The 24931-nt window shown below is 31.8% G+C and overlaps 1 protein-coding gene across 3 annotated transcripts in view; it reads right to left on the bottom strand.

Moving 5' to 3' along the window:
- Window positions 1-387: 387 nt before the first annotated feature.
- The window catches only part of Snap25 (Synaptosomal-associated protein 25kDa), a 34013-nt gene continuing 9469 nt past the window's right edge, over window positions 388-24931 (bottom strand). Inside the window, exons 2-8 of one of the 3 annotated variants that reach the window (XM_077443651.1) lie at window positions 15717-15819; window positions 15538-15579; window positions 7358-7406; window positions 4680-4797; window positions 4428-4556; window positions 4206-4350; window positions 388-1086 (exon numbers count right to left, since the gene is read on the bottom strand). In XM_077443651.1, the coding sequence (XP_077299777.1) occupies window positions 1024-1086; window positions 4206-4350; window positions 4428-4556; window positions 4680-4797; window positions 7358-7406; window positions 15538-15579; window positions 15717-15818 (648 nt within the window). In that variant the 5' untranslated portion in view covers window position 15819 and the 3' untranslated portion in view covers window positions 388-1023. Of the gene's footprint in view, window positions 1087-4205; window positions 4351-4427; window positions 4557-4679; window positions 4798-7357; window positions 7407-8952; window positions 9002-10274; window positions 10324-15537; window positions 15580-15716; window positions 15820-24931 lie in introns of all 3 variants that reach the window. The other 2 variants (XM_077443652.1, XM_077443653.1) reach the window with 2 other exon arrangements.

Consider the following 24931-nt stretch of genomic DNA (forward strand, 5'->3'; position numbering starts at 1 on the left):
ATTGTTACGATTTCATTATTGCAATTTTTGTGGAAATAAACACAACGTCCATGAGAGTACAGTATATGTATAATATATGTATGTATGTATATGTATGTAGAATGTATGTATGTATGTATTACGTATAAAGATGCTAACACATATGTAGACTCCATTTTGCTATGGCTTTTTTTTAACAAAGAAAGTACCTTAAATTTCGTAGAAATAATAATGTAAAGCAGCACCAAAAATTATCTTAAGTGGTTTAATTAATTATTAAATACCATATCACTGATGCCATTCACATACGTATGTATATATGTATGTATGTACGAATAAATAGTTAAAACGTAACTCTTATATCTAACAAAATATGAAGGAAGTACCTTTTTTTTTTTAATTTTTGTTATAAATTTATATCTATGGCTATTTGTCAGAATTGATTTTTCTTTTAAATATAATATAATATATCATATACATATATGTATGTATGTATTTGTATGCATATTGAGTTACTAAAAATTTGACTGTAATTATCGAATACAATAATTAACAATTAATAATAGCACAATTTCTTCCGAAATTCATTACATTTCAAAGCTTACATACAAAAATATCACTTGTTTCGACTGACTAACACCGAAAAAGTTACAACAGAACACACACGTAAAAGCGAAACGAAACGAAACATACAGTCACTTTATTGCTTTTTAAAGAACGATGATTCTCAACAAAAATACACGTATGTATGTATGTATACGAGACAAATACATACCTACAATGATTATTTAAGTACTAGCTATGCGATCGAGAGATATATGTATATACACACACACAGAGAGAGAGATTACATAATATGTAAATATATTTCCGAATCAAATTTAACAACAAATGTGAACTTTGTAAATGTATGTAGTATTATTATGTATGTGGAGAGAGTAGAGTAATAAACATTCTTTAGTATATATATATATATATTTTTTTCGTGATGTTGCAGTTAAAATGTGTTAGGCAGCCGTCGTCGGCGCTCGCAGCCATGATGAGTTACTTGAGCAGGTCGTGTGCCCGCTGGTTGGCCACGGCTATCCTCGTTTCATTCGATTCACCCTATTGAGACACAACGGTTTGCTTTTCAATCATGTACATATGTATATCAACATCACTATACGACTATTATATACACAAATGAATGGAGGCAAGTGACAAGTGAATGTGATTATGAATTGGCGTGGTGGAATTACATACATCTATGTCGATTTATACATTCACGCTGCACATACCTATGTACACAATGTTTATTCAACGGAAAAATAAACGCTATTGTAAATCATGAAAGAATTTCAGTCCAGTATTTTAGTATTGAAATATTTGTATGTATTCATATCAAATCAAAATAAAGTAAAAATTAATATATTTATATATGTAAGTATGTATATATTATATATACCATATAAAAACGTGAAAAAAGCTTTACGGTCACTACTGTTATAAAGCATTTCGATAAAATAAATTTAATGCGAAAGAAAAATTGGAAACCATCCACGTGCTTTTTTTTCTAATTTAAAATAAGATGTGAATAAAATGCATTAAAAAATTATGTATGTAGTACACATTTCCATTCCGATATATTACATTTTATACAATAGAATGAGAATAAACATTGCGTAGACATTCATTTTTATTTTATTAATCAGATAAATTAATTAATAAGTGTATGTAGAATATATATATATAGAATATATTGCCGCATTCAAATACACTCGAATTGATATCGATATGAAATTTCATTGTTGCGATTATGAAAAGTTTGTATAACCACAACAAAATGTATATGAAATTTTGAAAAGGACATGCATATATATTATATAATATTTACATACAGTAAAACCAGCAAATATGTATGTCCTTCATTTCGTGTATATTACTTTTTATCAGTACATATTAGCTGTTTTTTGATTAGCCTTATACATATATACAAATATGGTGGTTGCAGGTACATATGTATGTAGGGGATATTGAATTGAATCATTTTATTTTTCCAATATTAAATATGAACATACATACGTAAGAAACAATCATATTCTCAGGCAATAATGAATGTAGAGTTGAAAGTGGCTAAGGATATTAATTAGAATCGCATATGTAAATCAAATCAAAGCAATATGAAATTCCAATTCTTTTTGTAGACCACGATAGCATGACACGAATAAAAAAAAAATTAAATTTCTATGATTGCATTATTTTATGGCTGGTTAGTGGCGGCTAGTGAATGAATTAAAATACATATATAAAATAGACATTACTCCAATTTATAAACTTAAGCTATGCATGTAAGAACATCACGATAAGCAGGCCTGTTCGTACACATGTACATACAATATTGTCAGATGAACATTTTATTTACACACACACACACACATATTGCTGATCGAGTCTACCTCGTTCCACCAACTCGAAATTTCTCGAGACTCGTTTGCCTAACTTTTTCGTTGTATTACGTCGTCGAGTTTGTATTATGTAAAGCGAAAAGAAATTACGTTTTTGATAATATACTGACAAAATATTTATTTTCAAAAAAATTACATTATATTTATTGAGATAAGTAATTTCCATTATTATTAATAATATCTTTCCACAATTTGGTCATCTTTTCGATGATTTAAAAAAGGCATTTAAGTGTTTTCAAACATCGTTTTCAGACGTAGAATTTGTTCTATACTTCGAAACAAAGGATAATCCGATGGTGCAAAGGATCTATTTCTCATCATCTCAATATATATATACATTAACTATTGAAAAAATATAGAAATAATTGGTTTTAAAATTGTATTAATAGCTTAAAAATCAATGAATGATCACAATATACATATCTCGTATATTAAAGATATTATATACACGTATACAAATAAACATTTTTGTACACAATATACAAACTCCTGTTGAAGCAGACGAAAAGTTGAGAAAACTAGTCTCGATAAATTGCAAGTCGGTTGAAAGGACCGCACCGTTGTTGATCATATGCTAATAAATAAAATCGTTCAAAGTCACCACATTTTTGATGGAAACTTGCTTGCCATCTATGATTGGGTCTGATAAATGTATTAGATACATACATATGTATTGTATGTACGTATGCATATGAGATATCGCAATGTCCTCGCACAAACACAATTTAAGGATTTCGGAAACAAAAACATGTCTAATTATATACCAGTTCTACATAGTTATTAGTATTGCAATAATTATGAGACGTCGCAATCAAAGAAATGAACGTTCAGCAAATAATTACGTAACACAAAGCTGTTGTTAAAACTACAGTGTGATAAGAATATCATCACAAAATCATGTACAACTGAAAATCGGTGATGACAAAAAGTATGGCTGCGATTACAGTTATTGAAGCGATCGATCAGAATGATGAAAAGTAAATCTAAAATGTGCAAATGACTGAATACATATGTATAATATATAATGAAATCCAACATTCCAATGACGTACACACTAGGGTTTCTGACCCGGGACAGACATTCCCGGGAATTCACGGAATTTTTGTTGTCCCGTGTCTCGGGAATTCTTATCTGGAATCCCGGGAATAGGATTTAAAAAAAATTGAAAATATACAAACAACATTTTCACGACTGCACGAAGGGAAATAATAAATCAAATACACAAAGAATCGTAAAATATTCTCAAAGTTTTGTTGTTTAGCAGTAAGTACAGTGTATAACGGTTCTGTGCGTTTGGCCAAAATCATTTCTTGTAATTCTATTTTAAATCTCAAATTTTAACAATAAAACCAACTTCGACCGAAACTGAAAGAGTTTTTTCCAATGCTGGAAATTTTTGTACCAAATCTAGAAATAGGTTTCCGGATTCTCATTTAAATATTTTAGTATTCTTAAGAAGCTACTTCAAATAAGTTTACTTTTATAATTACATTTTTTCTAGTTAATACATATATTATGTATTGTTTCCTTTTTTTTATATTTTGTAAATTTTTTGTAAATAAAAGTTTTTTACATATGCCCCGGGCTCCGTCCCGCATCCCGGGAATTGAAAAAGTCCGGGAAATCAGAAACCCTATTACACACCATATGTAAGTGCATTTAAAAGAGATAAATTTTATTTGGAATGTTGGAACGTGAATGAAATTACATAAAAACCACAAAAAACACAAAATCAGAAGCACGATATTCCCATTTGCTGAAAAATGCAGCGACACATACCTTACGATTGATACGGTCAATCTGCCTATTTTGATTCTCTAACTCGGAGCCCATGTCGATGGCCATGTTGCGAAGATTACCGATCATGGTGTTCACCTGGCCCATATTGTCTTCCATTTCGTCCTCTCGAGCGTCATTCGTTATTCTAAATTAAACGAAGTAAAGCACGGTTAAAAACATCACATTCCGACGCCGAGCTTGGTACGTTCATAAAAATACAACCTTCCGATGTATCCAGCTTGAGGTCCCATTCCGTTGCGATCGTCCATAACTCTTTGAGGCTGATTATTGACAACTTTACCGTCATCGTTCCCTTTCCATGTGCCGTCGTCTTCTTTAAATGACGCACTTCTGCAATTCAAACGGGAATTTTGTGTCAGTTCACATTTCAAATGAATTGAATTGAATTTCAAATTTACGCATGCACTTTAAATGTTACAAATAGTAAAGTAAAAAAATAAACATCGTAAATACTTGTTACACGGCAGGACGCAGATACCACAACATTTTTCCATTCCTGAAAGATTTTTCTCGGCTTCTTTCATGTCGGCGTTGATTTGATCCATACCCTCCTCGATGCGGTCCAGTTGTTCTGTATTAATCATTGCACAAAGAGGCAAATATAAAACGATTAGTATAATTGTAACCAAGTGTAAGCAGCAATATTGTATAGTGTGTGTCGAATTTAATTCATTTTAATCATTATGATCAAAAATTTCAATTCAAAAACGTAAATAAATATTATATTACAGAGAAGAATCTTTACGATTGCTAGATAAACCACTATACATACATACTCGTACTATGTACATACATATGTATATGGCATATTCAAGGAAAAATGGATTTGAAAAGTGACAGATTTCTATTCAGCAATATGATTAACATATAAAAGTTTGAAAATAGTAAACATTGAGTCTAAAAAGTATACTTGATATTATTAATAAAATCGGAAAAAATTCAGACTCTTCAATAAAAAAAAAAATAATTTTATTTGTAATAACGTAACAAACAACAAAGTCATGAAGAATAGTGCAATCGTATTAAAATAAAAACAGAGTGAAATACATACATACATACATATGTAGTATCAAAATTAGCCTAATAATGACTGTAAATAATTGTAGATTGTATGTACTTACTTATGCACAATGTTACTGAGATGGTCTACTCTACTTACATATGGATGTACATATGTACATATAATAGATTAAGTCTTAAGTGGACTTAAATTGAATTAAAAATCGATAATATTTTAAAACGAAGGCACTAATCTTCATAAAATATCATTCATAATATAATATATAAAATCTAACATTTTATGGAGTTAAACATTAAGCGGCAAACCTTAGTGTAAATATTTCCAGCGCATTCACCACACATTATTGAAGAACAAAGCAAAAGTAGCGCTATGTTATTGCGCATCTAACACATTTCAGATAGATTTATCATGTCACATTGAATCGGTTAAGGTGAAAATGTTAGTTGTGGCAACCGAGTCAAATTGAATTAGATATATTAATTATGTGAGGATATTGTCAAATTGTATATGGGTTCTATTGTATTGGTTCTAAGTACGTCGCCATATTGAGAATTGATTGACACAAACAAATGAAAGATGAATCGGAAATGTGTGGAAATAAACTGAATCGTGGAAGATACATATGTATGTATGTAATTTGGACACAGTACTGATTATGTGTAGACTTTGCGAGACAAAAACTGTGCAACGAAACCATTTCCCATATAAACATTATACTACATACATAACGTATGTATGTCTTACATATGTATGTATGTACCTATACATACATAGTTTGCTGGATGATCAATTTAAACGGAAAGAAACTGGAATGTCATTTGAGCACATTACATATGTATTTGAAGACATTGAAGTCGACAATAGAAATTTCAATTGCAAAGATGTGTTGGAATGAGTGTAGAGGTTTGAATTTGATGGCGAACTGTATAACTGGTATTATGTAGTATATATATGTACTGTGCTGTGTGACACTTGACGATCAGTGCTTACCTGTGAACCGACCCGTGATACATTTTCAGTCGCTCCACTAATGTATGTACATATGTCCATTATGTAGGTACATTGTACGTCTTCACTTCAGTTAAAACTATGTAAAATACTAATCAAGTCGAACTTGAAAATATATCACCAATTTATCGATAGTGTACTTTGATTTGATTGGATCCAAGTGTGTGTTTTTGTTCGCCGTCACTGATTTATTTCATATACATAAGTATTATATGTATATATTGTGCACTAAACGTGTGGTTTTAAGTTATATAAATATATTTTTAAGTATATTCGTACCTGTAATTTTTCGTCGTGTAAATAATCAAATGTAAAAAATAATGATAATATTTGAATGCGGCTCTATAGAAAAAATTAAAAAATAATAATATATGAATATATGTTTATATGTAAGTAAATAAATAAATAAAAAATCGTATGTGATCTGAGAATTGACGTAATATTTTGAAAATATTGTTTAGTAAGTACTGAAAGTGGAAGGTTGAGAGAAGAGTATCTCAAAATAACAACAAGTCGTTTATTTATCATGAGAAAATTACTTATAAGCAACCATCGACTACGTTTGTGCTTTAAAAATAAAATTTATACAAAAACAAAGCGTTTTTATCATAGATATTTATTACGATTTTTGCAAAATGAATGTGTACATATAATCGAGAGATTGACAGAGAACACCGTGTGAGCAGCGGCGAGTCATCTCGATAAAAAAGCTTTGTTAAAATAAAATAAATTATGATTTTAAAACAAAATAATATATTACACCTAAACCGATAACAAAATGATATATATATATATAGATATATATATATATATATATATATAATATAATCTTAAACAATAAGCAAGGTGCGTAAATAAATCATAAGTTTGGAATAATTCATATTTTAATTTTGAAAAAACGTTAACAATTCAAAGTGGAAGTGGACAATTACAGCTTACATACATACTCGTATGTATGTATGCAGTATTAAAAAAAAAAGATTTGATCAATGTTTAAAAATTCGAAATGCCAAATAGGAATTACACCAAAGCTTGAAAAATGACCAAAAATAAAAGAAACTAATTGTAATCGTTTTTATGCTACAAAGGTCAGGATGCTTACCCCCTTGCTCATCCAGCATGACGAGGGTTTTCATGCCCACCTCGTGGCTCTACAACACACCAACAGTGTCACTAGATCTGGCCCAGACAAATTACGCAGGACACGTGGGGATTTTCAAAGGATCGTGACTTTCCCCGTACGAAAGCTTTTACAATACGGCTCATCGCCTCGCATTGGTTCAAATAAATACTTACATATGTACATCGAGCAAAAATCATATTAAACCAAAGCGCAATTTGCAAAAACTTTCGCGAGCGAGGAACGTACGTTATTTAATGGGCCAAAAAAATAATAATAAAAAAAGGTGAACTTGAAACCAAATAAGGTACAAATTAAGCTAGTTCTTTTTGATTTGAATCAAACTAAATATGATTTTTTTTTTCAAAAATTTGGATGGAACTCGGTATTCTTGTGAATGGTGAGGAAAACGTGATTTGTCAGGGTATGGGTAAGATCAAAAAATTATTAACTGAAAAAACAAAAAGCTGATTAAATCAAAGTAAAGCCATTCCTATTAATAAAAAAATAAAAACACAAACTGCATCAACGTGATTCAATTAAAAATAATTACTATTTTATACACAAATAAATACATAAAACAGGTACAAAATAAATACACGCTATTTCAAAAGTCTTCAATGGACAAATTAAATTAGAACATTAGAATTCAATAGCATGTGAATTCTTGAAGGTAAAGGAAAAGAGCCTTTGAAATAGCGTAGTAAGTGGAAGGAATGGAGAAAGATGACATATCCATACTTCAACAAACGCATCAGTGGATATTAGAGCTTTTAAATAATAAGAACGATAAATCTTCTTTCACTAAACAGTAATAATTAAAATATAACCTGATGAAAATTATCAAAAATTAAAATAATAACATCGGCCCTAGACAGAAATGCTTATTTTTAAATAGTATAATAAAACAAAGAGTTTTACAATCAGATTGCAACAACTGAGAAAGATATGTGTATATATATGTATATACATGTATGCATATGTACATATATTGAAGATATATTTATATTGTACGTACATACATACATATATACATACTATACATATATTAAAGATAAATAAATTCGTATCATACAATAGCTTTGCAACAAACAATCATGGCCACTGGGCTGCTCTATATATTTATAAATATATAATATATAAATAAAAATGAATACGAAATAATAGCCGACAATAAATATCACCCCAAAATAAAAACACAAAGTAACATTTAACATATCCCATTTACATATACATATATACATACATATATAAATATATATATATATATATATATATATATATATATATATATATATATATATATATATATTATATATGTATATATGTAGAATAATAATAATAATAATAATAATAATAAAAATAATATATATATATATATATATAGAAAGTAAATAATAATATCAATCAAGAAACAAGAGATCATATCAAAACACTCAAGTTAAACAGTTAGTAAGGTCGGTAGAGCTGAGAAAATTGGCAAACTGCAAGACACATAAAACAGAAACGATTGATAGTATTGTTTTTTTTTTGTTGTTGTTGTATCGACTACCAGCGTGCGCTTCTGTTATTCTTACCGCCCTGATGAGTCAACATTGTGTTGGTCTGCGTCCCGGCCTCCTCGCTCTATACACAGAACATACATGAGAGTATATCAGTTGGATATCGGTCACGGTTACGGTGCTGAGGCAGAACGGTGTACATACAGCAACAGCACACTACAGTACAGTACACTCGCCTACAAACCCTCACATAATACGTATTCAAACCAAAACACCACTATATACTTAATTACATATATATATCATATGTATGCAGATTAATTATTATAAATAGGTACTATGTAGAAAAAAAATTATTACTTAAATTTACTTTACATCTCTTATATTATATTAATTATATAAATATATATACATATATAGTATATGTTTAAACAAAACACATCAAAATATAAACAAAACATCCAAAAATAAAACAAACGAATGATAAATGTGTTAAAAAAAGGTTTACATTGAAACAAACAAACGAAAAAAACCAAACTACAGGCACAATATACATTATTTCGATATACAGATCAATGGCGAATCGCGAAGAAGGAAAAAAGACATAAGTCAACCACAAGAAGCGAGCTAGACTAGGTATGCGCAAGACGTTCCCGTGTGGAGCAAAAACAAGCCCAAGCATGTACCGAAGTGAGCGGACTTCAAAAGTCCCAAATTTTCAGTCTTGCAGAACATCCGTTAAACGCGACACATCACACTGATCGAACGTTTTCATCGCTCCTTTATGTCATCTGTCATATACATATATCAAATAGCAAATAACAAAATTATGTTATGATTATCATGCATTATGTGCCACACACAGCCGGTGCCGATTAGCGGATGTTCCGCAGTAGGTACTTAAAAACAAAAACTAATAAAGCGATATATAAATATGTATATAGATATATATATATATATTATATACCCGCATTTCATTCATGATCAGGTTGAAGATGGCACATCACAAGAAACTAAGAATATTAATTAACCAGTGACAGCGACACACATGCAGCTACCTTGGTAGTATCGTCCTTGTATTGTATTGTTCTGCTTGGTTTTATCCGTGAATCAGAATTATATTGTGTGTCTTGCGGGCATTTATTTTTGAGAGTGAACCATTCAGTGAGATTTGTGTCAATACGTACGATAAGGGTTAGGGGGGCAGGTGTCGGGGGTCGGGGGTCGGGGGTCGGGGAGGAGTAATGTGTTTAAATGGCACTTCGTCTGGCGCTTCGTGTGGCCGATTGCTATTATTCATTATTATGGTGATTTTGACGGCACAAGGGTTACAGGCAGCATAAAATTATTTATAAGTTGTCAAGTGTTGTAAATGTATGATATGTTGAATCACTCACCTCCCTGGTCGTCTAGAGCGACCAGAGTGCGTATTCCGGCCTCCTTGCTCTATGGCCAGCCGCAAAAAAAAACAAAAATTGACATATTTATGTTAGTATCAGATGGTGGGTGGTATAGTGGACAGAATAAGTGGGTCTCAGATTTATATCGATCAATTTCGTTTACACACGTTTCAAGTCAAGTGTTTAGTGAAGAAATTCGTCAGTGTGTCGCATCCGGAACCGACTCCCCTGTCCACCAATGTGTATTTACAAGTAATAGTGGGGGGGGGGGGAAAGTGAGTAAATATTATGCAGAATGAAGAGATAAATTGTTCATGTGATCAATATTCCCTATATTAAACCATGGTCTTTCGTTTTCATATCTGATTGATTTTTTTTTTTTTTTTAACTATTTTACCATGTTGAAAAACTGCTGCATCTCCCGTAAGTCACCCTGTGGAAAATCTGCGGATAATTATTTGTGATCATTCTAAAGACAGCGACCAGTTGAGCATAGGTGTGTGCAGGACTGCTTCGCAGTTTGTTCAGTTTGTCGGAGGAGGAAGATTCGGTTGATTCGATTCGATTCACCGGCATCGGTCGAAAAAAAGTTGTAAATTGTCTAAATATTCTAATATTATATCTATATGTAATATAAGGTAGAATATGGTGAAATGGAATGAAGATTTGTTGACGAATAATGGAGGTGTTCAAAAAATGTAATGACAGCGATTTATCATGCATAATAATATAATGAAAATTTTAAAGTAAATATTATATGTACATACGTACATATAACATGTATTTAAAAGTATTATATTACAATATACATATGTATGTATGTGTAAATATTGTATATATTGCGGAATTTTAATAAAAGTGCGTTTATATTAATACACATATTGTAAAGATTTTGACATATTATGTAAAAGTATTAAAAAAAAATCGAGAAAATCGTAATCTAAGATAGAGCCATATGAATAAAACTTTATTTTAAACTCAAAATGTTTTCAATGAATCTGTATTAGTATTTCATATGTTATACAAATGTAAGTATGCACAAGTGAAACCTTATCTATTTGATCCTAAATATGAATGTTTTCAATATAAAAGGTATAGCTACCCGGATATTAAGTCAGATTTTCTTTAAAATATACATACATATGTATGTATGTATCTAAAATAAATAAAAATAAACGATCAATACATCGCTAATTGTTTTAAGTATTTTTCGACAAATGAAATACAATATAAAAAAACAAACTTTACTGACCGAATAAATATATATTTTTTCTAATAAGAATTGTAATCTTATAGATTAAGAATGTAAACAGTTGACAAATTATTTATTTTTAAATGCGTAACTGATTTTTGAGAACAAACGTTTTATTGGGTTAGTTTAGTTAGTCTTGGGAAGTATCCCGTTGCCTTCTAAGTAGTAGGCGATGAAATCAAAACGTATGTACATATATGTACATGAGTCGATTTGGAGCTAAATTTCACCTCCACCATGTCATGAAACGAAAATAATTAGCAATTGTAAGGTACATAAATTAGTACCTACCATAATGATAACATGTGAAATGTGTGCACAAGTATTGATCAAAATAAAATGAAAAATAATAATTTCTTAGAAAAGTAAAAAGTAATAGAGTGTGTGAAATGATATGAGGATATAAGGTATAACTAAATAAATAGATGTTATTTTTCAATATACGGATGAATCGTGAATGAGTATATAATGAAGAGTTAGCGCCCGCTCTGTGGCCCGCGTGCTTGCTCCTCGGTGGGTCAAATTTTGGTCAAAGTGGACAGGTAGTTGTTCATCACGAGAGAGATTAGAGAATAGAGTATTATAGAGATAGATGGTCAAGTGTGTACATGCTAAAATACACATACATCTTCGTTTAATTACATATACATACATATAATATACCAAATCAACGCATGCAACTTGTACGTATAATATAATATACGTATGTACATACACATACATTTACATACACACATACAAATAGACATTATCCACGAAAAAGTTGATAATCGTTAAATTCAGTTCTCTGTTAACAATTCAATAAATATGCGTTGACATGATATTTATATTGTTTTTCAAATACATACATACATACATATTGTATTTAATCACAAATGTGTTGTGATTGCCATGTACATACATCTATGTACATATGTCAGTACACGAACAAGTACACATTTACGAACAATATTAAGGAAGGAGTACAATTCTATACACAGTTGTAGGTAAATACATACATATAGTGAGGAATATACATATATATAGATACATACATAGATGAAGAGACAACAAAGAGCAGCCACTAGATAGATAGATAGAGCGAAAGAGAGACATAGAGAGAGAGAGAGAGAGAGAGAGAGACAGAGAGGTAGTACATATGTAGAAGGTAGTGCCTTTATTTTAAGAGGGCATACTCGCGTATGGATACACACTGCATTTTTATTAAAACTCTACGACGTACTTTCATTTTCTCTTTTTTCTAAGAGTGGATGCTGCAAATTTTAAATCTCGTTACGATTATTAGCAGTATGACCTTTTATTTCAATTTAAAACGACAACTTACATACATATATGTACATACATATTTATTATGCCAACGTGTGATCGCTAATTACCAAATATACATATGTATACATTGTCCATACATACATATGTATGTATGTACGTACAATAAAAGATATAAGTTGACATTTTAGATTAGTGAGTTTCAATAAGAACTTCTTAGGTACGAAATAATTAATACAAAAAAAAATTTTTTTTAAACAAGTTTCAATTTAAAATTCTTGTAACTCAAAAATAAAATATTAAAGTAATATACAGAGCCCTCTATAATATGTATTCAGTTTTATTTCATCTAACGTATTGTACACTCCATAAAAGTGTATATGATGATTATTTATCCAAATAACTGCATATCGCAGGAAAGAAATTGTAAATATATATGTATGTACTATATGTATTTGTAGAGCGAAATAGTAGAGAAAGAGACGAATTGATACCATGTATATGTATTTCCGACGATTCCAGAAAGCAGACGTACCATAGCACGGTAATCAATATAAATATTATGTATACATACATATATGAATATCTGGAAAGGTTATAAAAATCAAAAGCACATTGAACAACACATTCACCATATTAAAACGTAAAAACTAAAATCGTTAGAAAAATGCACGGTTTCAAATACAATATGTTTAGGGAAAGCCATGCATTAGTCTAAAAGTAAAATAAGTAACATATGGATGTGTAATAATATAAAGATAGTTAATTTTTGTGTACTGAAGACTTCACTTTCACTGGCTACTAAGGGGTCAACTGTAAAATGTACATAAGGACATGTCAAATACAAATAGATAGAGAATACTGGGGTAAATACTGCGGGCGGGCAAAGGGGGGGGGGGGGATTAAGCTTTACGAGTCCATCGTTTGTAGTTATTTTTTTGGCGATAGAGTGCTGATAGAAAGAAGAAGACAAGCAGTAATTGTTTATAATTCGCCAATTTCTCTTCACATTATGGACAACATTCGCAATCATATTCAAGAGAGGCAGGCACACGAAATAAAACAAATAATACGATAAACAAAAAAAAAATACACATTCATTCCCGCACTCGCATACAAATCATCGAATCATTTGAATTAGTACATCAGTGATAATCTGTTGATAAAAATAATAAAATATTATTTACCAACTATCGATGCATTAACATCCCTAATATTTACTAATGATTGATTTGTGATGTCAGATCTCGTCATAAACATCAAAGGCAGAAAATCAATGATTTACTTTTAGAAGTCGTACCAACTTTCATAAAAACAACAAAGACAAAAGAAAATACCACACATACAGTTTATTTACAAACGGCGTTCTAAAGTATAAAACCATTTAAACTATATTGATTGTGTTTGCTTTTGATGTACAAAAAAAATCAACACAAATGAAAACAAATTAAATACAAAAAATTCATTAGTAAAAAAAAAAAACTCTTAGATGGTCCAACATAAATATATACACCAAAATCATTATAGAGATAAATATATACATACACATGTACATAAATACATACATTTATATATATAATGTATAATATATATATGTGTGTGTTTGTATAATATGAATAAGGAGGAATACAACAATTCAGCGATACATCAATAGTTAATACACACACACACAACAATGTTCCAAAATTCGGTTAGTAAAGTTTGAACGAATTAGAGTCATAAGAATTTGAAGGGTTTGAGTAATTGGTGAATTTTGGGACATTGTTGGGTGTTGGGTGTCATGCAGCGGACATGGCAGCCATAGGCACACCGATGCATACACAAACAGACGGACACACAAACAAACAAACACACACACACACACAGACACACAGCCTGCTTATAAGGGCGCGTCAAACCTGAACTGAGGAGAACAGGACTCCTCTACATATATCATTTTTTATGAATTGATGGATATACATATAATAAATTATTTTCAAACAAAATAAAACATAATCCACGGCAACGGTGCAAAAATTCTAATCACTATGTTATTATACATACGTACATATGTACATAGAAATCGTTAAAAATGTTCATATTATTAAAAATAAAAAAAGGGGAATATGCGAATACCTACGTGTTAAAAATTTTTGCACCCATCGCTCATATTATACTTTCATTGGAGAAAGTAATACACAAATTCACAAAAGAAATGTTGATAATTAATGACTCAAACTAAAATTCAATTAGTTGTTGGAAAAATTGTTACATAATACATTTCTTGTATGAAGTTGTATTTATCAATTATTTTAAACAAATATGCTTATATGTAAGTCAATTTTGACTTAAATATATATATATATGTATTTAAATGTAACCGCATGAACCTCGCCCAAGTAATACAACATTTAATTATAAAAAACATATTAAATTAATGAAATAAAGAAAAAAAAAACTAAAAACGAAAATAGATAAAAGTTAAATAAAATGTATTACTTTATAAAGGTGAAAGTTCGCACGGTCTTTAAAGCCTCAAAACGTTATAAAAGTTCCATAGTATTTATTGAAAAAACATTGAAAAAGTTCAAACGAACTTTCATTCAAATTATAATATTTACAATGATCTAATTGAAAAGGGTGTTTCGGAGGCTTTCAATGTTTTTTTAATTTATAATTTTGTTTTGCAAATTCCTTTATATTCCAATAAAAACTTAAACTTTAGTAAAAGTAGTAAGTACATAGAATAATTTGAAAACTCACCTCCTCGCATAGTGATAACATACGCCGGGTACTGTCCAATGACTAAAACAAAAATAGCAGAGTAAAATAGTTTAATGGTATCAAGCGAGTATACGTACATATATGTACATACATATATGTATTATAATAATTCCATGATATTTTGAGCGAGTGCATGTAAGTCGGTATGTAGTACTTACATCATCTGTGACCTGACCGGCTTTCATTTGTAACTCCTGTAACTCGGTCTTGGGGACTCCGCCATTCTCCGCAGGCGGAGGCACCGCAGCTCCTGAAGGCATTCTGAAATACATTTTTAACACTATTAATTAAGTTCACATAAGTTTATTGTTTCTCAAATATTGAAATTGTAATTTCATTGGTCGTTGGTCATTTGGGTCATTTATGTTTTTTGGATCTTTTTCAAAATTTAAAGCGGTTTGTTCAGTGCCGGTTTTAGGGGGGGGTGGGGGGAGGGTTTCGACGACACATTTCTTTTAATTTTTTATTATTTAATAACTTGGGTGTTGGCATCAACAGTCATGGGATGATATTTCATCGGGTACAACACTAGTACAAGCTAATCTAAAAATAAATACTACATACTTGAATGAAGGCACTAAAAATATTATTTTTAGTATCTACTATTTGTCCTAAAATATGATAAAAAGTTGAATCTACCTAATCGATGGAGTAAGTATAATATTATAGAATTTGAATGTGTAAATTGGCGTTGTTACGATATGTTGAAGTACATATAAATAAATATAATATTATGTATGTACAGTACAGTAGTACAAAGTAGAATACATCATGTAGTAGTTTGGTTGGTGAAGAATGAGTTGTGTTTCACGATCAAGATAAGCGTCACGCAACTTCCCGGTTATTACGTCACGTTTTGACTACATATTACATACATACATTACATATGTATATGTACATACATGCATGCATAGGTGCAATACATACATATTTACGAAAAACAATTTGGCTTTACATATGTACGTGGCCTTCCGTAATTTTATTTTAAACTAAGTATGCATATATGTAAGTTAAAAATGGGGACTTTAAATGTCACGCAAAGATAATCCGAAGATTTACGATGTGAACCGGTAATAGTACATATATATGTATGTATGTATGAATGTCGTTTTACGAATGCACTTAAATGTGAGTTGAGGCTAACAGAGGATTTTTCTGACAGGCGACTACAGTGGCGGTATGACGTCACCTAGTCCCCTTGTATCCTGCTCGCGCACACGTAAGTAAGCCTGTGCGATAAAAACGGGGAGATTTATCGCACAGCCTGAAGTCTGGAGCTGCATTCAATCTATTTCTATATTTGTATTTTATTAATATATATGAAGAGAAAGCTCTCTCAACCAGTTCAGTGCTAGTAAACGGCGACAGAAATTTAAGCGCAATGCCAGAAAGCTGTTCATATTTTCACTAATACCTAGCCAAAAATTAATAACCTAATTTATTTTGAATTCAGTTTTTAAATTCTATAATTTGAAAGTTTAATAAAGTTCTCCTTTTCCTTGATTGATATAATTAGGTAGCTGTCCGTTCTATGTACCGAAAGTCATTTTCGATACATACATACATATGTACATAGATTCCAAACATCTAATTTTCTAATCGTACTTTCAATTTTATCTGCAACAGTAAAGATCATTATCGAGCTGTTCTAGTGTCAAATTCAAGTTATTTATTTATTGGAGCGAAATTTAAAAATGCCCTCCAAAATCCATGCCGGATCAGAGGAAAACGTATCGACCATCGACTATCATTAATTAAGATAATGTTTATTAATTTTATAAAAAATATTTCTATTTTTATTCCTGCATGTCCACCATCACTGAATTTTTTTCGCGTTTCACCGCTAAATATCAGGTACCACCAAGTGGTACGCGTACCACAGGTTGGGAAACGCTGATGCAGATGTTTATTTTTTTTTCAATTAAAATATGTATGTATATATGTATTTATATACATACATACATATGTATATAGATTCGACTTACGACCGAGGTTCAGGAACGTGTCTCCGTCGTAAGTCGAGGAATACCTGTAATACGTAGTCCATGTTCGGTCAAAACGATGGTTTGTGCATAGATAAATATGTATGTGGAATTTCGCAGAAGGTTCGAAATGCAAGTCACAATTAACCTAACCTAAATTATCAGGTTTGAGATTTTTATTAGATGTGCGCGCGGTCGAAAATGACGTCATTCAATTAGATCACAGGTGAGGTCATAAATATCCACCTGCTGAGAGAGACGTACAATTTATTTATTGTACCTACATACATACATGCACATATATATGTAAATGTGTGTGGACATACCTAATATTTTAAAAATGGAAAACAAAGTCAAATCATAATATGAACACAATCAGTAGCGTAACTAGAAAAATTTGGCCCGCATGCAAATGTTACCAAATGGCCCCCCATTTTTAAAAGCCTCTTATTAGTTCACTTTCGCAAAAGATTGATCTAATTTTTCAATTAAATGAATAAAATTGCAAATTTTAAATGTCCTCCTTAGCATATACATACATACATATGTATGTTATTTTGAAAATTTTGCATTCAAGTCTATTTAAGACATTTTATCAACTTCTTCATGTCAATATTGGTAAGTTCGCCAAGTCAGAATGTTTTTTATCATAATTTTGATTGTTTTCAGTTAGTGCTAATTGATATTTTTATTTTGTGGCTATTTGTACATACAGTATCGACGAATTATTGGCTATTTGTACAAACAGTATCGAAAAATTATTGGCTATTTGTACATACAGTACATAGTACATAAGAAGATTTAGGATTTAAGATTAATAAATTATAAGATTAGAAATTTAAAGTCGATTAGGAAACTTTTCCTTCGGCCGTTGTACATTACCTAAAAGCGCAACATTTGACAGCGAAAGTGTCGTTTGGTATGAACTTTTTAAAAGTCAACAAAACCGTTCAAAAACCGTATTCAAGACTAAGATTCTGCTGCCATAATATTACAGTGATATTTTGGACGAATTATTGACTATTTATAGGTACGGTACATATGAAACTTTTTCTTGAGTTTATATGCTTAGGAGTAAATTTAGAAATCAAATATTACAATAATAAATCAAGTTTATTTGTTTCATAAAAGACAGTTTACAAAAATCAAAAACAAATAAAAAACAATAAAAAAGTTGTTAATTTATTGTTAAAACGAACACACGATTTTCATCTGAAAAAAAATTCTTATGTATTAAGTTCTTGTGTATTTTCCATTACCGTGTCTCGATCGATTTCTATCTGTGATTGATTTTGTACGCTGGTTTTTAAGCTATTTTGAGTTTAGTTGAAGAGTGATAAGCCATTTCGGACATTATTCTCATCATCATTTTAAACTCTTCCATATAATTTATGAATGGTTGCGTACCGTGATGTGAAATAAGGTCGGCTAAATTTTTTATATCATTGAATGCCATATCAAATTTTTCATTGTCCTTTAAAGGTTTCTGATTTTCACTATCACTACTGAGAAATTTTTCATCTGAATTGGAATCAATTCGTGATTCGACTTCAATATCTTGATTTTTGTATCTTTGAGGAAAACATTCCTTTGGAAATGCCTTGATTTTTCGTTCCTCCCGCACAAATAAAGTATGGCGATATGGAACAATGTATGATTTCCAAAAATTGCATGTGCAGTTTTCTGGAGATGTATAATAGTTTTTACTGCTACCATCTTTGAAATTTTCCCAGATTTCACCATTTTCCTTTATCGACATGTTTGCTTCATAAATAAAAAGTAGTTTTAAAGATCTGTGATATAATTGCATACCTCTTGCTGTTAATTTCTGTGAAGCAACATCTAGTAATTGCCTTGTTTCAGGAACTGGATCCATTATTCGATAAACTTTTTGTGCCATCATTGTATTTGGATTTTTAATTCTTAGTGTGATGTAGTTAAGAAATTAAATAATACAAATTCCAATAGACGGAACGGAACGAAGCTTGGTTTTAAATATGGCCTTTGAGCGTCCAAAAGGACTTTTCAATTATTTTTGTTGTATATGTAGAATCACCCATAATTTTAATGTACACACATTTTTCTGCACGAATCCCAATTTTTACTTTCTTCATATGTACTATGTATGTACAAATAGCCAATAATTCGTCGGTTTTAAATAATATTTTGAAATTCTCCCAAGGCTCTATAGCAGTGATTCTTAACCGGGGTACAATCACAAAGTTATGTGGCGCAACAATTCAAAAGCCCTTGTTCTTAGAAGTGTCCTATCAAGTGGCATATCTGTGTGCTAAGAAAAAAAAGCTTGCAATAAATTTATTTTTCTAAATTTAAGATTCCAAAACTCATATTTCAAGGGGTTGCGGGAACATCTTTTTAGATTCAATGGGGTGCGTCTCACTGAAAACGTTAAGAACCACTGCTCTATAGTCTATCGATCCTTAAGGGCTCGCATGCACCGCATACCCCTACGTCGTAGTAGTTACGCTACTGAACACAATAAACTTACTTACGTATATATGTATGTACGTACGTACATGTACTTTCAAGCTCGTAGGCTCGAATAAAACACCAAAATGTGTACATTACATAAATTATAAGTGTACATATATTTTTTACCCTTTCCGTGACCGCGCAGCGCATTCTCTAGCAGCCTTTTATCTACATATGTACATATATTCCTTTTCAGGGTGAAAAGGCAGATAAAGAATGTCTCTTTGTTTATCCCAAGTAAATCATTTTTGTCCGAGGAAATTTCACCCGAGCCGCCTAGTTAATTATTAAGATTATGAAATATTTTATTTCACATATGTACCTATACATATGTATGATACATATGTACATATACCCTAGATGGATGTGTGTATGTAGCCGTACTTATACATGTAATACATATCATGTAGTTAGAATATCCCAAAACGATTTGCGAACTACTATACATATGTATGTACCTACATATATACATAAGTATGCATGTATTTATATATATATGTAGTACAAAATAATCGATGCAAATGTATTATAGAACAATCAAATTCGTGTAGAGTTTGAAATATATCTATGGTGTATGTATATTTTTGGCGACCATTAACCTATTTTGACAGAAATGGAATGAGGTTTGGCAAAGTGTGGTGTAGGACTCCCATTCGAAGTTTCCGAGTAAAATTATGGTTCAAAATGTTATTCAAAATACCTAATTATAATTAAGAAAAAAAATTATTATATCACATATTTCTCGTATCGGGACGTCACTGCGTATTTAATTCAGTTCGCAAGTCGAATGCCATGAATTTGTTACAGCGACATACAACTTACGAGAAATTATTCTCTCTAATTATTCTCGAAAATATCTCATATTTACCATATTGTAAAAAAAGGTGAGGCTCTCTCTCACAATGCACACAGTAAAAGAGTGAGATGCAACGCTATTTTCCGCCAATCATCCCCCTTCTTTGGTTCACACACTCCATACGAGTACTCACTCACATTCGAACAGTTTTGTTTGGACGCTGGGTGCTTCCCACATGTACATATGTTACTTTGAAAATATTTGAAAACTTCGTCATTTACTATTCGATATACGAATAGTTGTACTCGACGAATATTTGGAAGCCCTATAGTGCGGTGTAATTTTGAAAGTTGACGCCCCCCCCCATCTCGTTTACAATTTGTCGTGACGGGTGGAAACAGAGAGCATACATATGTATGTACATTCCTTTGAGGGTGAAGGTTAATGAGCTGGGGGTTTCCGTGTCAATGGCGAATATGTAGAATACGTGGTGCTAAACCACCAAAACACCAATTTAAACGCATCTTTGGTCATTCTGGGGGACAAGGACTTGGCTATCGACACGGCAATCAATGGTTAATCTGAATGCAATTAGTTTATTTGGAAAGATGTGTTACGAAAAACTGAGAGAAATGAACGACTTTTTCTTTTTCGGCGCTTATATTTGATTTTGATTTTTAAATGCTTTTTATTATTACGAAATTATGTTCACAAAACATCTTATATCTATTTTAATAGCTACTGGTCTACTGATCATTTTCTATTATACAATTTAATTTAATTTGGTTAGTAATCATAGTATTATATTATTCTAATGTTAGTCTACAGCATAATAGGAAAAAGAGCTCAAAAACCTATTAAATCGGCGCTCACTTTGCATATGCTTTGGTTCAATTTCACAAGGTTCATTTGTACTCCAAATTTACAATGATATCCCTCATAATGTTATCTATTGACGAACTCGTTTTTTTTGCTGCATATTGCTGAAGAGGAATTGTAGAATGTAATGCAAAAATTGTTATTTTAAATTCCTTTCTCGTCTTTTAAACTAGATCGTTATTTGCGTGAGATCCTACCCATAAGCTTCGCTTTGCGCGGAGTGTACATACATACATACATACATACATACATACATATGTATGTATATTCTGCTCGTCTGAGTTTCATCAACGAAGTTTGTTGTAACGAGCTGAAAACTCGAATTATCTCACGTAACAATGGAAAACAATAACGCGATAAAGCCAAGTGGAGAATAATGGAACGTGCGGATGAAATTTGGGAAATTCAATATTGAAAAGGTTTACCGAAGTAAATCATGAAAATTATTATACATAATTACTTTATAGAGCGTATTAAATATTTGTGTATTAAACACACTGTCGACGCCTGAAAATTAAATATAAAATTGAAGAGGATTACTCACATACGTACATATGTAAGTATTTATACAATTTACTAATTGATTATTAATAAAATATAACATCAAAGAAACGCCAGGTGTAAAATAAAGCGTAGTCAAAATGGATGACTGAACATTTTACTGCATTGGATCAATATCACGAAAAAGTCCGCAACTTAACGAATTACATGTAGTACATGATAAATCATATAATATATGTACATATGTATATAATTACACTATGCAAAGAACCTAATATTTGCATGGATATTAAAAATCGAAATTATATACGCACATACCTACATATGAATGTATATTGCGGTCAAAGCTTTGCGAAAACCGCCACTTTGTAAACCGCGCACCTCTTTCGACTTTCACACTGTTTCATAATATCTACTGGAAAAAACTCTTTCAGTTTCGGTCGAAGTCGAGATTATTTTACGATTTATTATTTCCCTTCGTGCAGTCTTGAAAATGTTATATGTTTTCAATATTTTTTTTAATCCAATTTCCGTTATACGAGATAAGAATTCCCGGGATACGGGACAACAAAAATTCCGCAAATTCCCGGGACGACCCGGGTCAGAAACCCTAGTGCACATAATCCACTGGTGTACATATACGATAAAAGTAAAACAAGTAAGTAATAAATTGAAACGTGTGATCGGTTCAATGTTGGCACCTCACCCACACACATATGTATGTACATACATATGTTCATATGTAGGAACATATATATATACATACATATTGTATAATATATGTATGTATGTATGTACATACGTATTGTGCTTGCGTGTCGCTGAAAAATCATGTCTCAGATTGGACAAGGAAGAAAGCAAAAAACAAATAAAATAATTTAGTCAAATGACGGGTAGAGTATATATGTACATATACTCATTTAAATTGCGCATTTAAATTTAACGAAAACGTATAGCGTTTACCGCGAATTACTTCATGCGAGTTATTCTATTCTACATACATATGTATGTAGCGTTGCTTTCTTTTATTTATTTCTTCTTTTATTTATTTATACTTCTTTTATTTATTTAACTTTCTTCTATTTATTTATATCTTCAATTTATTTCGTTTGATGCCGCATCAAAACAATTTTTCGAAAGAATAGGGTTGCCACCATCTCGGCATTATTTTTTTTCACATTCTGAAAAGCCTGTGTCATCCTACTTAACCTTTTGAATGCTGACCAACGTCAATCGGCGTTTTGCCAACAAGTTTATGAGCCTGAAATACGCTAATAGGCGTTGTTTTTTGAGTATGTAAAAAATAAACAAGAATACTACCCGCTAAGCCTTTCCAGTTAGTATTGTAAAGTAAAAATGCATTGAACATGGGTCGTGTCAACGTTTATAAAGACTGGTTTACACCAGAATTTCTTAATTTATAACCGTAGCAGAATTTCTCGATGGAAATCCCTAGCTGCTGAGTATTTTAGATTTTGAGCATTACGTTTTAACAACAATGAAGAAGATGGAACTAGTTTTGGAAAAATACATTCATTAATAGAATTGTTTTGTTTATTTTATTTTTATATTGTTGCAATATATATTAGAGAGTCTAAACACACTTTTCCAAAACTCGAAATCCTCGGCGGTAGTTATCTAGGATTTGTTTGTATTAGCCACAATTTTAATACCCGCTTTCTATTGGATATCTAAATAATTCTAGTTGGAAATGTTGGCAAAATTTTCAACGTGGTGGGCTTTCAAGAGAAAAGACGTCAGCGCTCAGAGGGTTAAACGGCGACCCCCGAGATGTGCATTCAATCGTGTGGTTTATCTTCATTCAGATTGATTTATGAAAATCTGAAAGACATACATCAAGATAATAGATGACCTTCAAGGTGGAGTTTTCTCACAAATATCTAACAAAGAAAATGACGCACTAAATAAATTGGACAAAGCATGTTATCGTAAATAAAAAGGTTCGGATTCGTTTTTAAATTCGTTAGATACATATGTATGTATGTAGGGTGGTAGGTAGCCCTGGAGTGGTGTGGTGTGGTGAAAAATTCAAACGGCTATGGGTGGCGGCGGTGAGCGAAAACAAAACTGTGACGTAGAGAGGGGTCGGGGGTGAGAGGGGTGAGGGGATGGGGGGGGCGCTCAGGGGCGGAGGCGCCTCGCTTGAAGCACGCGGAAGCGACAGGACGCGAGCCCGGAAAATCAATACGAGCCGACGGAGGCGCGGCGGGGGGCGGGGGAGGGAAGGCACGGGGGCGTAGGCGGTGTAGGCGGTGTAGGGGGTGTAAGGGGTGTAAGGGGTGTAGGCGGCCCCCGGCCAATTGTCGCGGCCAAAAGCGCAAGAGCCGCCCCGCCCCGCCTTCTGTCCACAGCCACCAACATTACCAACCTACCCTATCTACCCTACCCTACCCTACCCTACCCTAGCCATGGCTAACTTTACGAAAATTGTATTAGATGCGACGCGACTGTTACAACGAATCTACATACATAAAGGAAACACTCCAAATATGTCATTGATACTCTACTAAGTAGTCTAGGAATATCACAACTAGAGGCCGGAGCCACTTTGCGCCGTTCATTGTTAATTTTTATGGTGAACCCTTTTTTTGCTCTCTAGCTTTGTACTACAAAGCTAGAGAGCAAATGAACAATGAACGGAGCAAAGTGGCTCCGGTCTCTAATCACTAGAGGTAGGACTGGAAGCGCGCTTTTCCAGGAA

Source organism: Arctopsyche grandis, chromosome 13 (assembly GCF_051622035.1).
Source record: "Arctopsyche grandis isolate Sample6627 chromosome 13, ASM5162203v2, whole genome shotgun sequence".
In the NCBI taxonomy this organism is placed as follows: domain Eukaryota; kingdom Metazoa; phylum Arthropoda; class Insecta; order Trichoptera; family Hydropsychidae; genus Arctopsyche; species Arctopsyche grandis.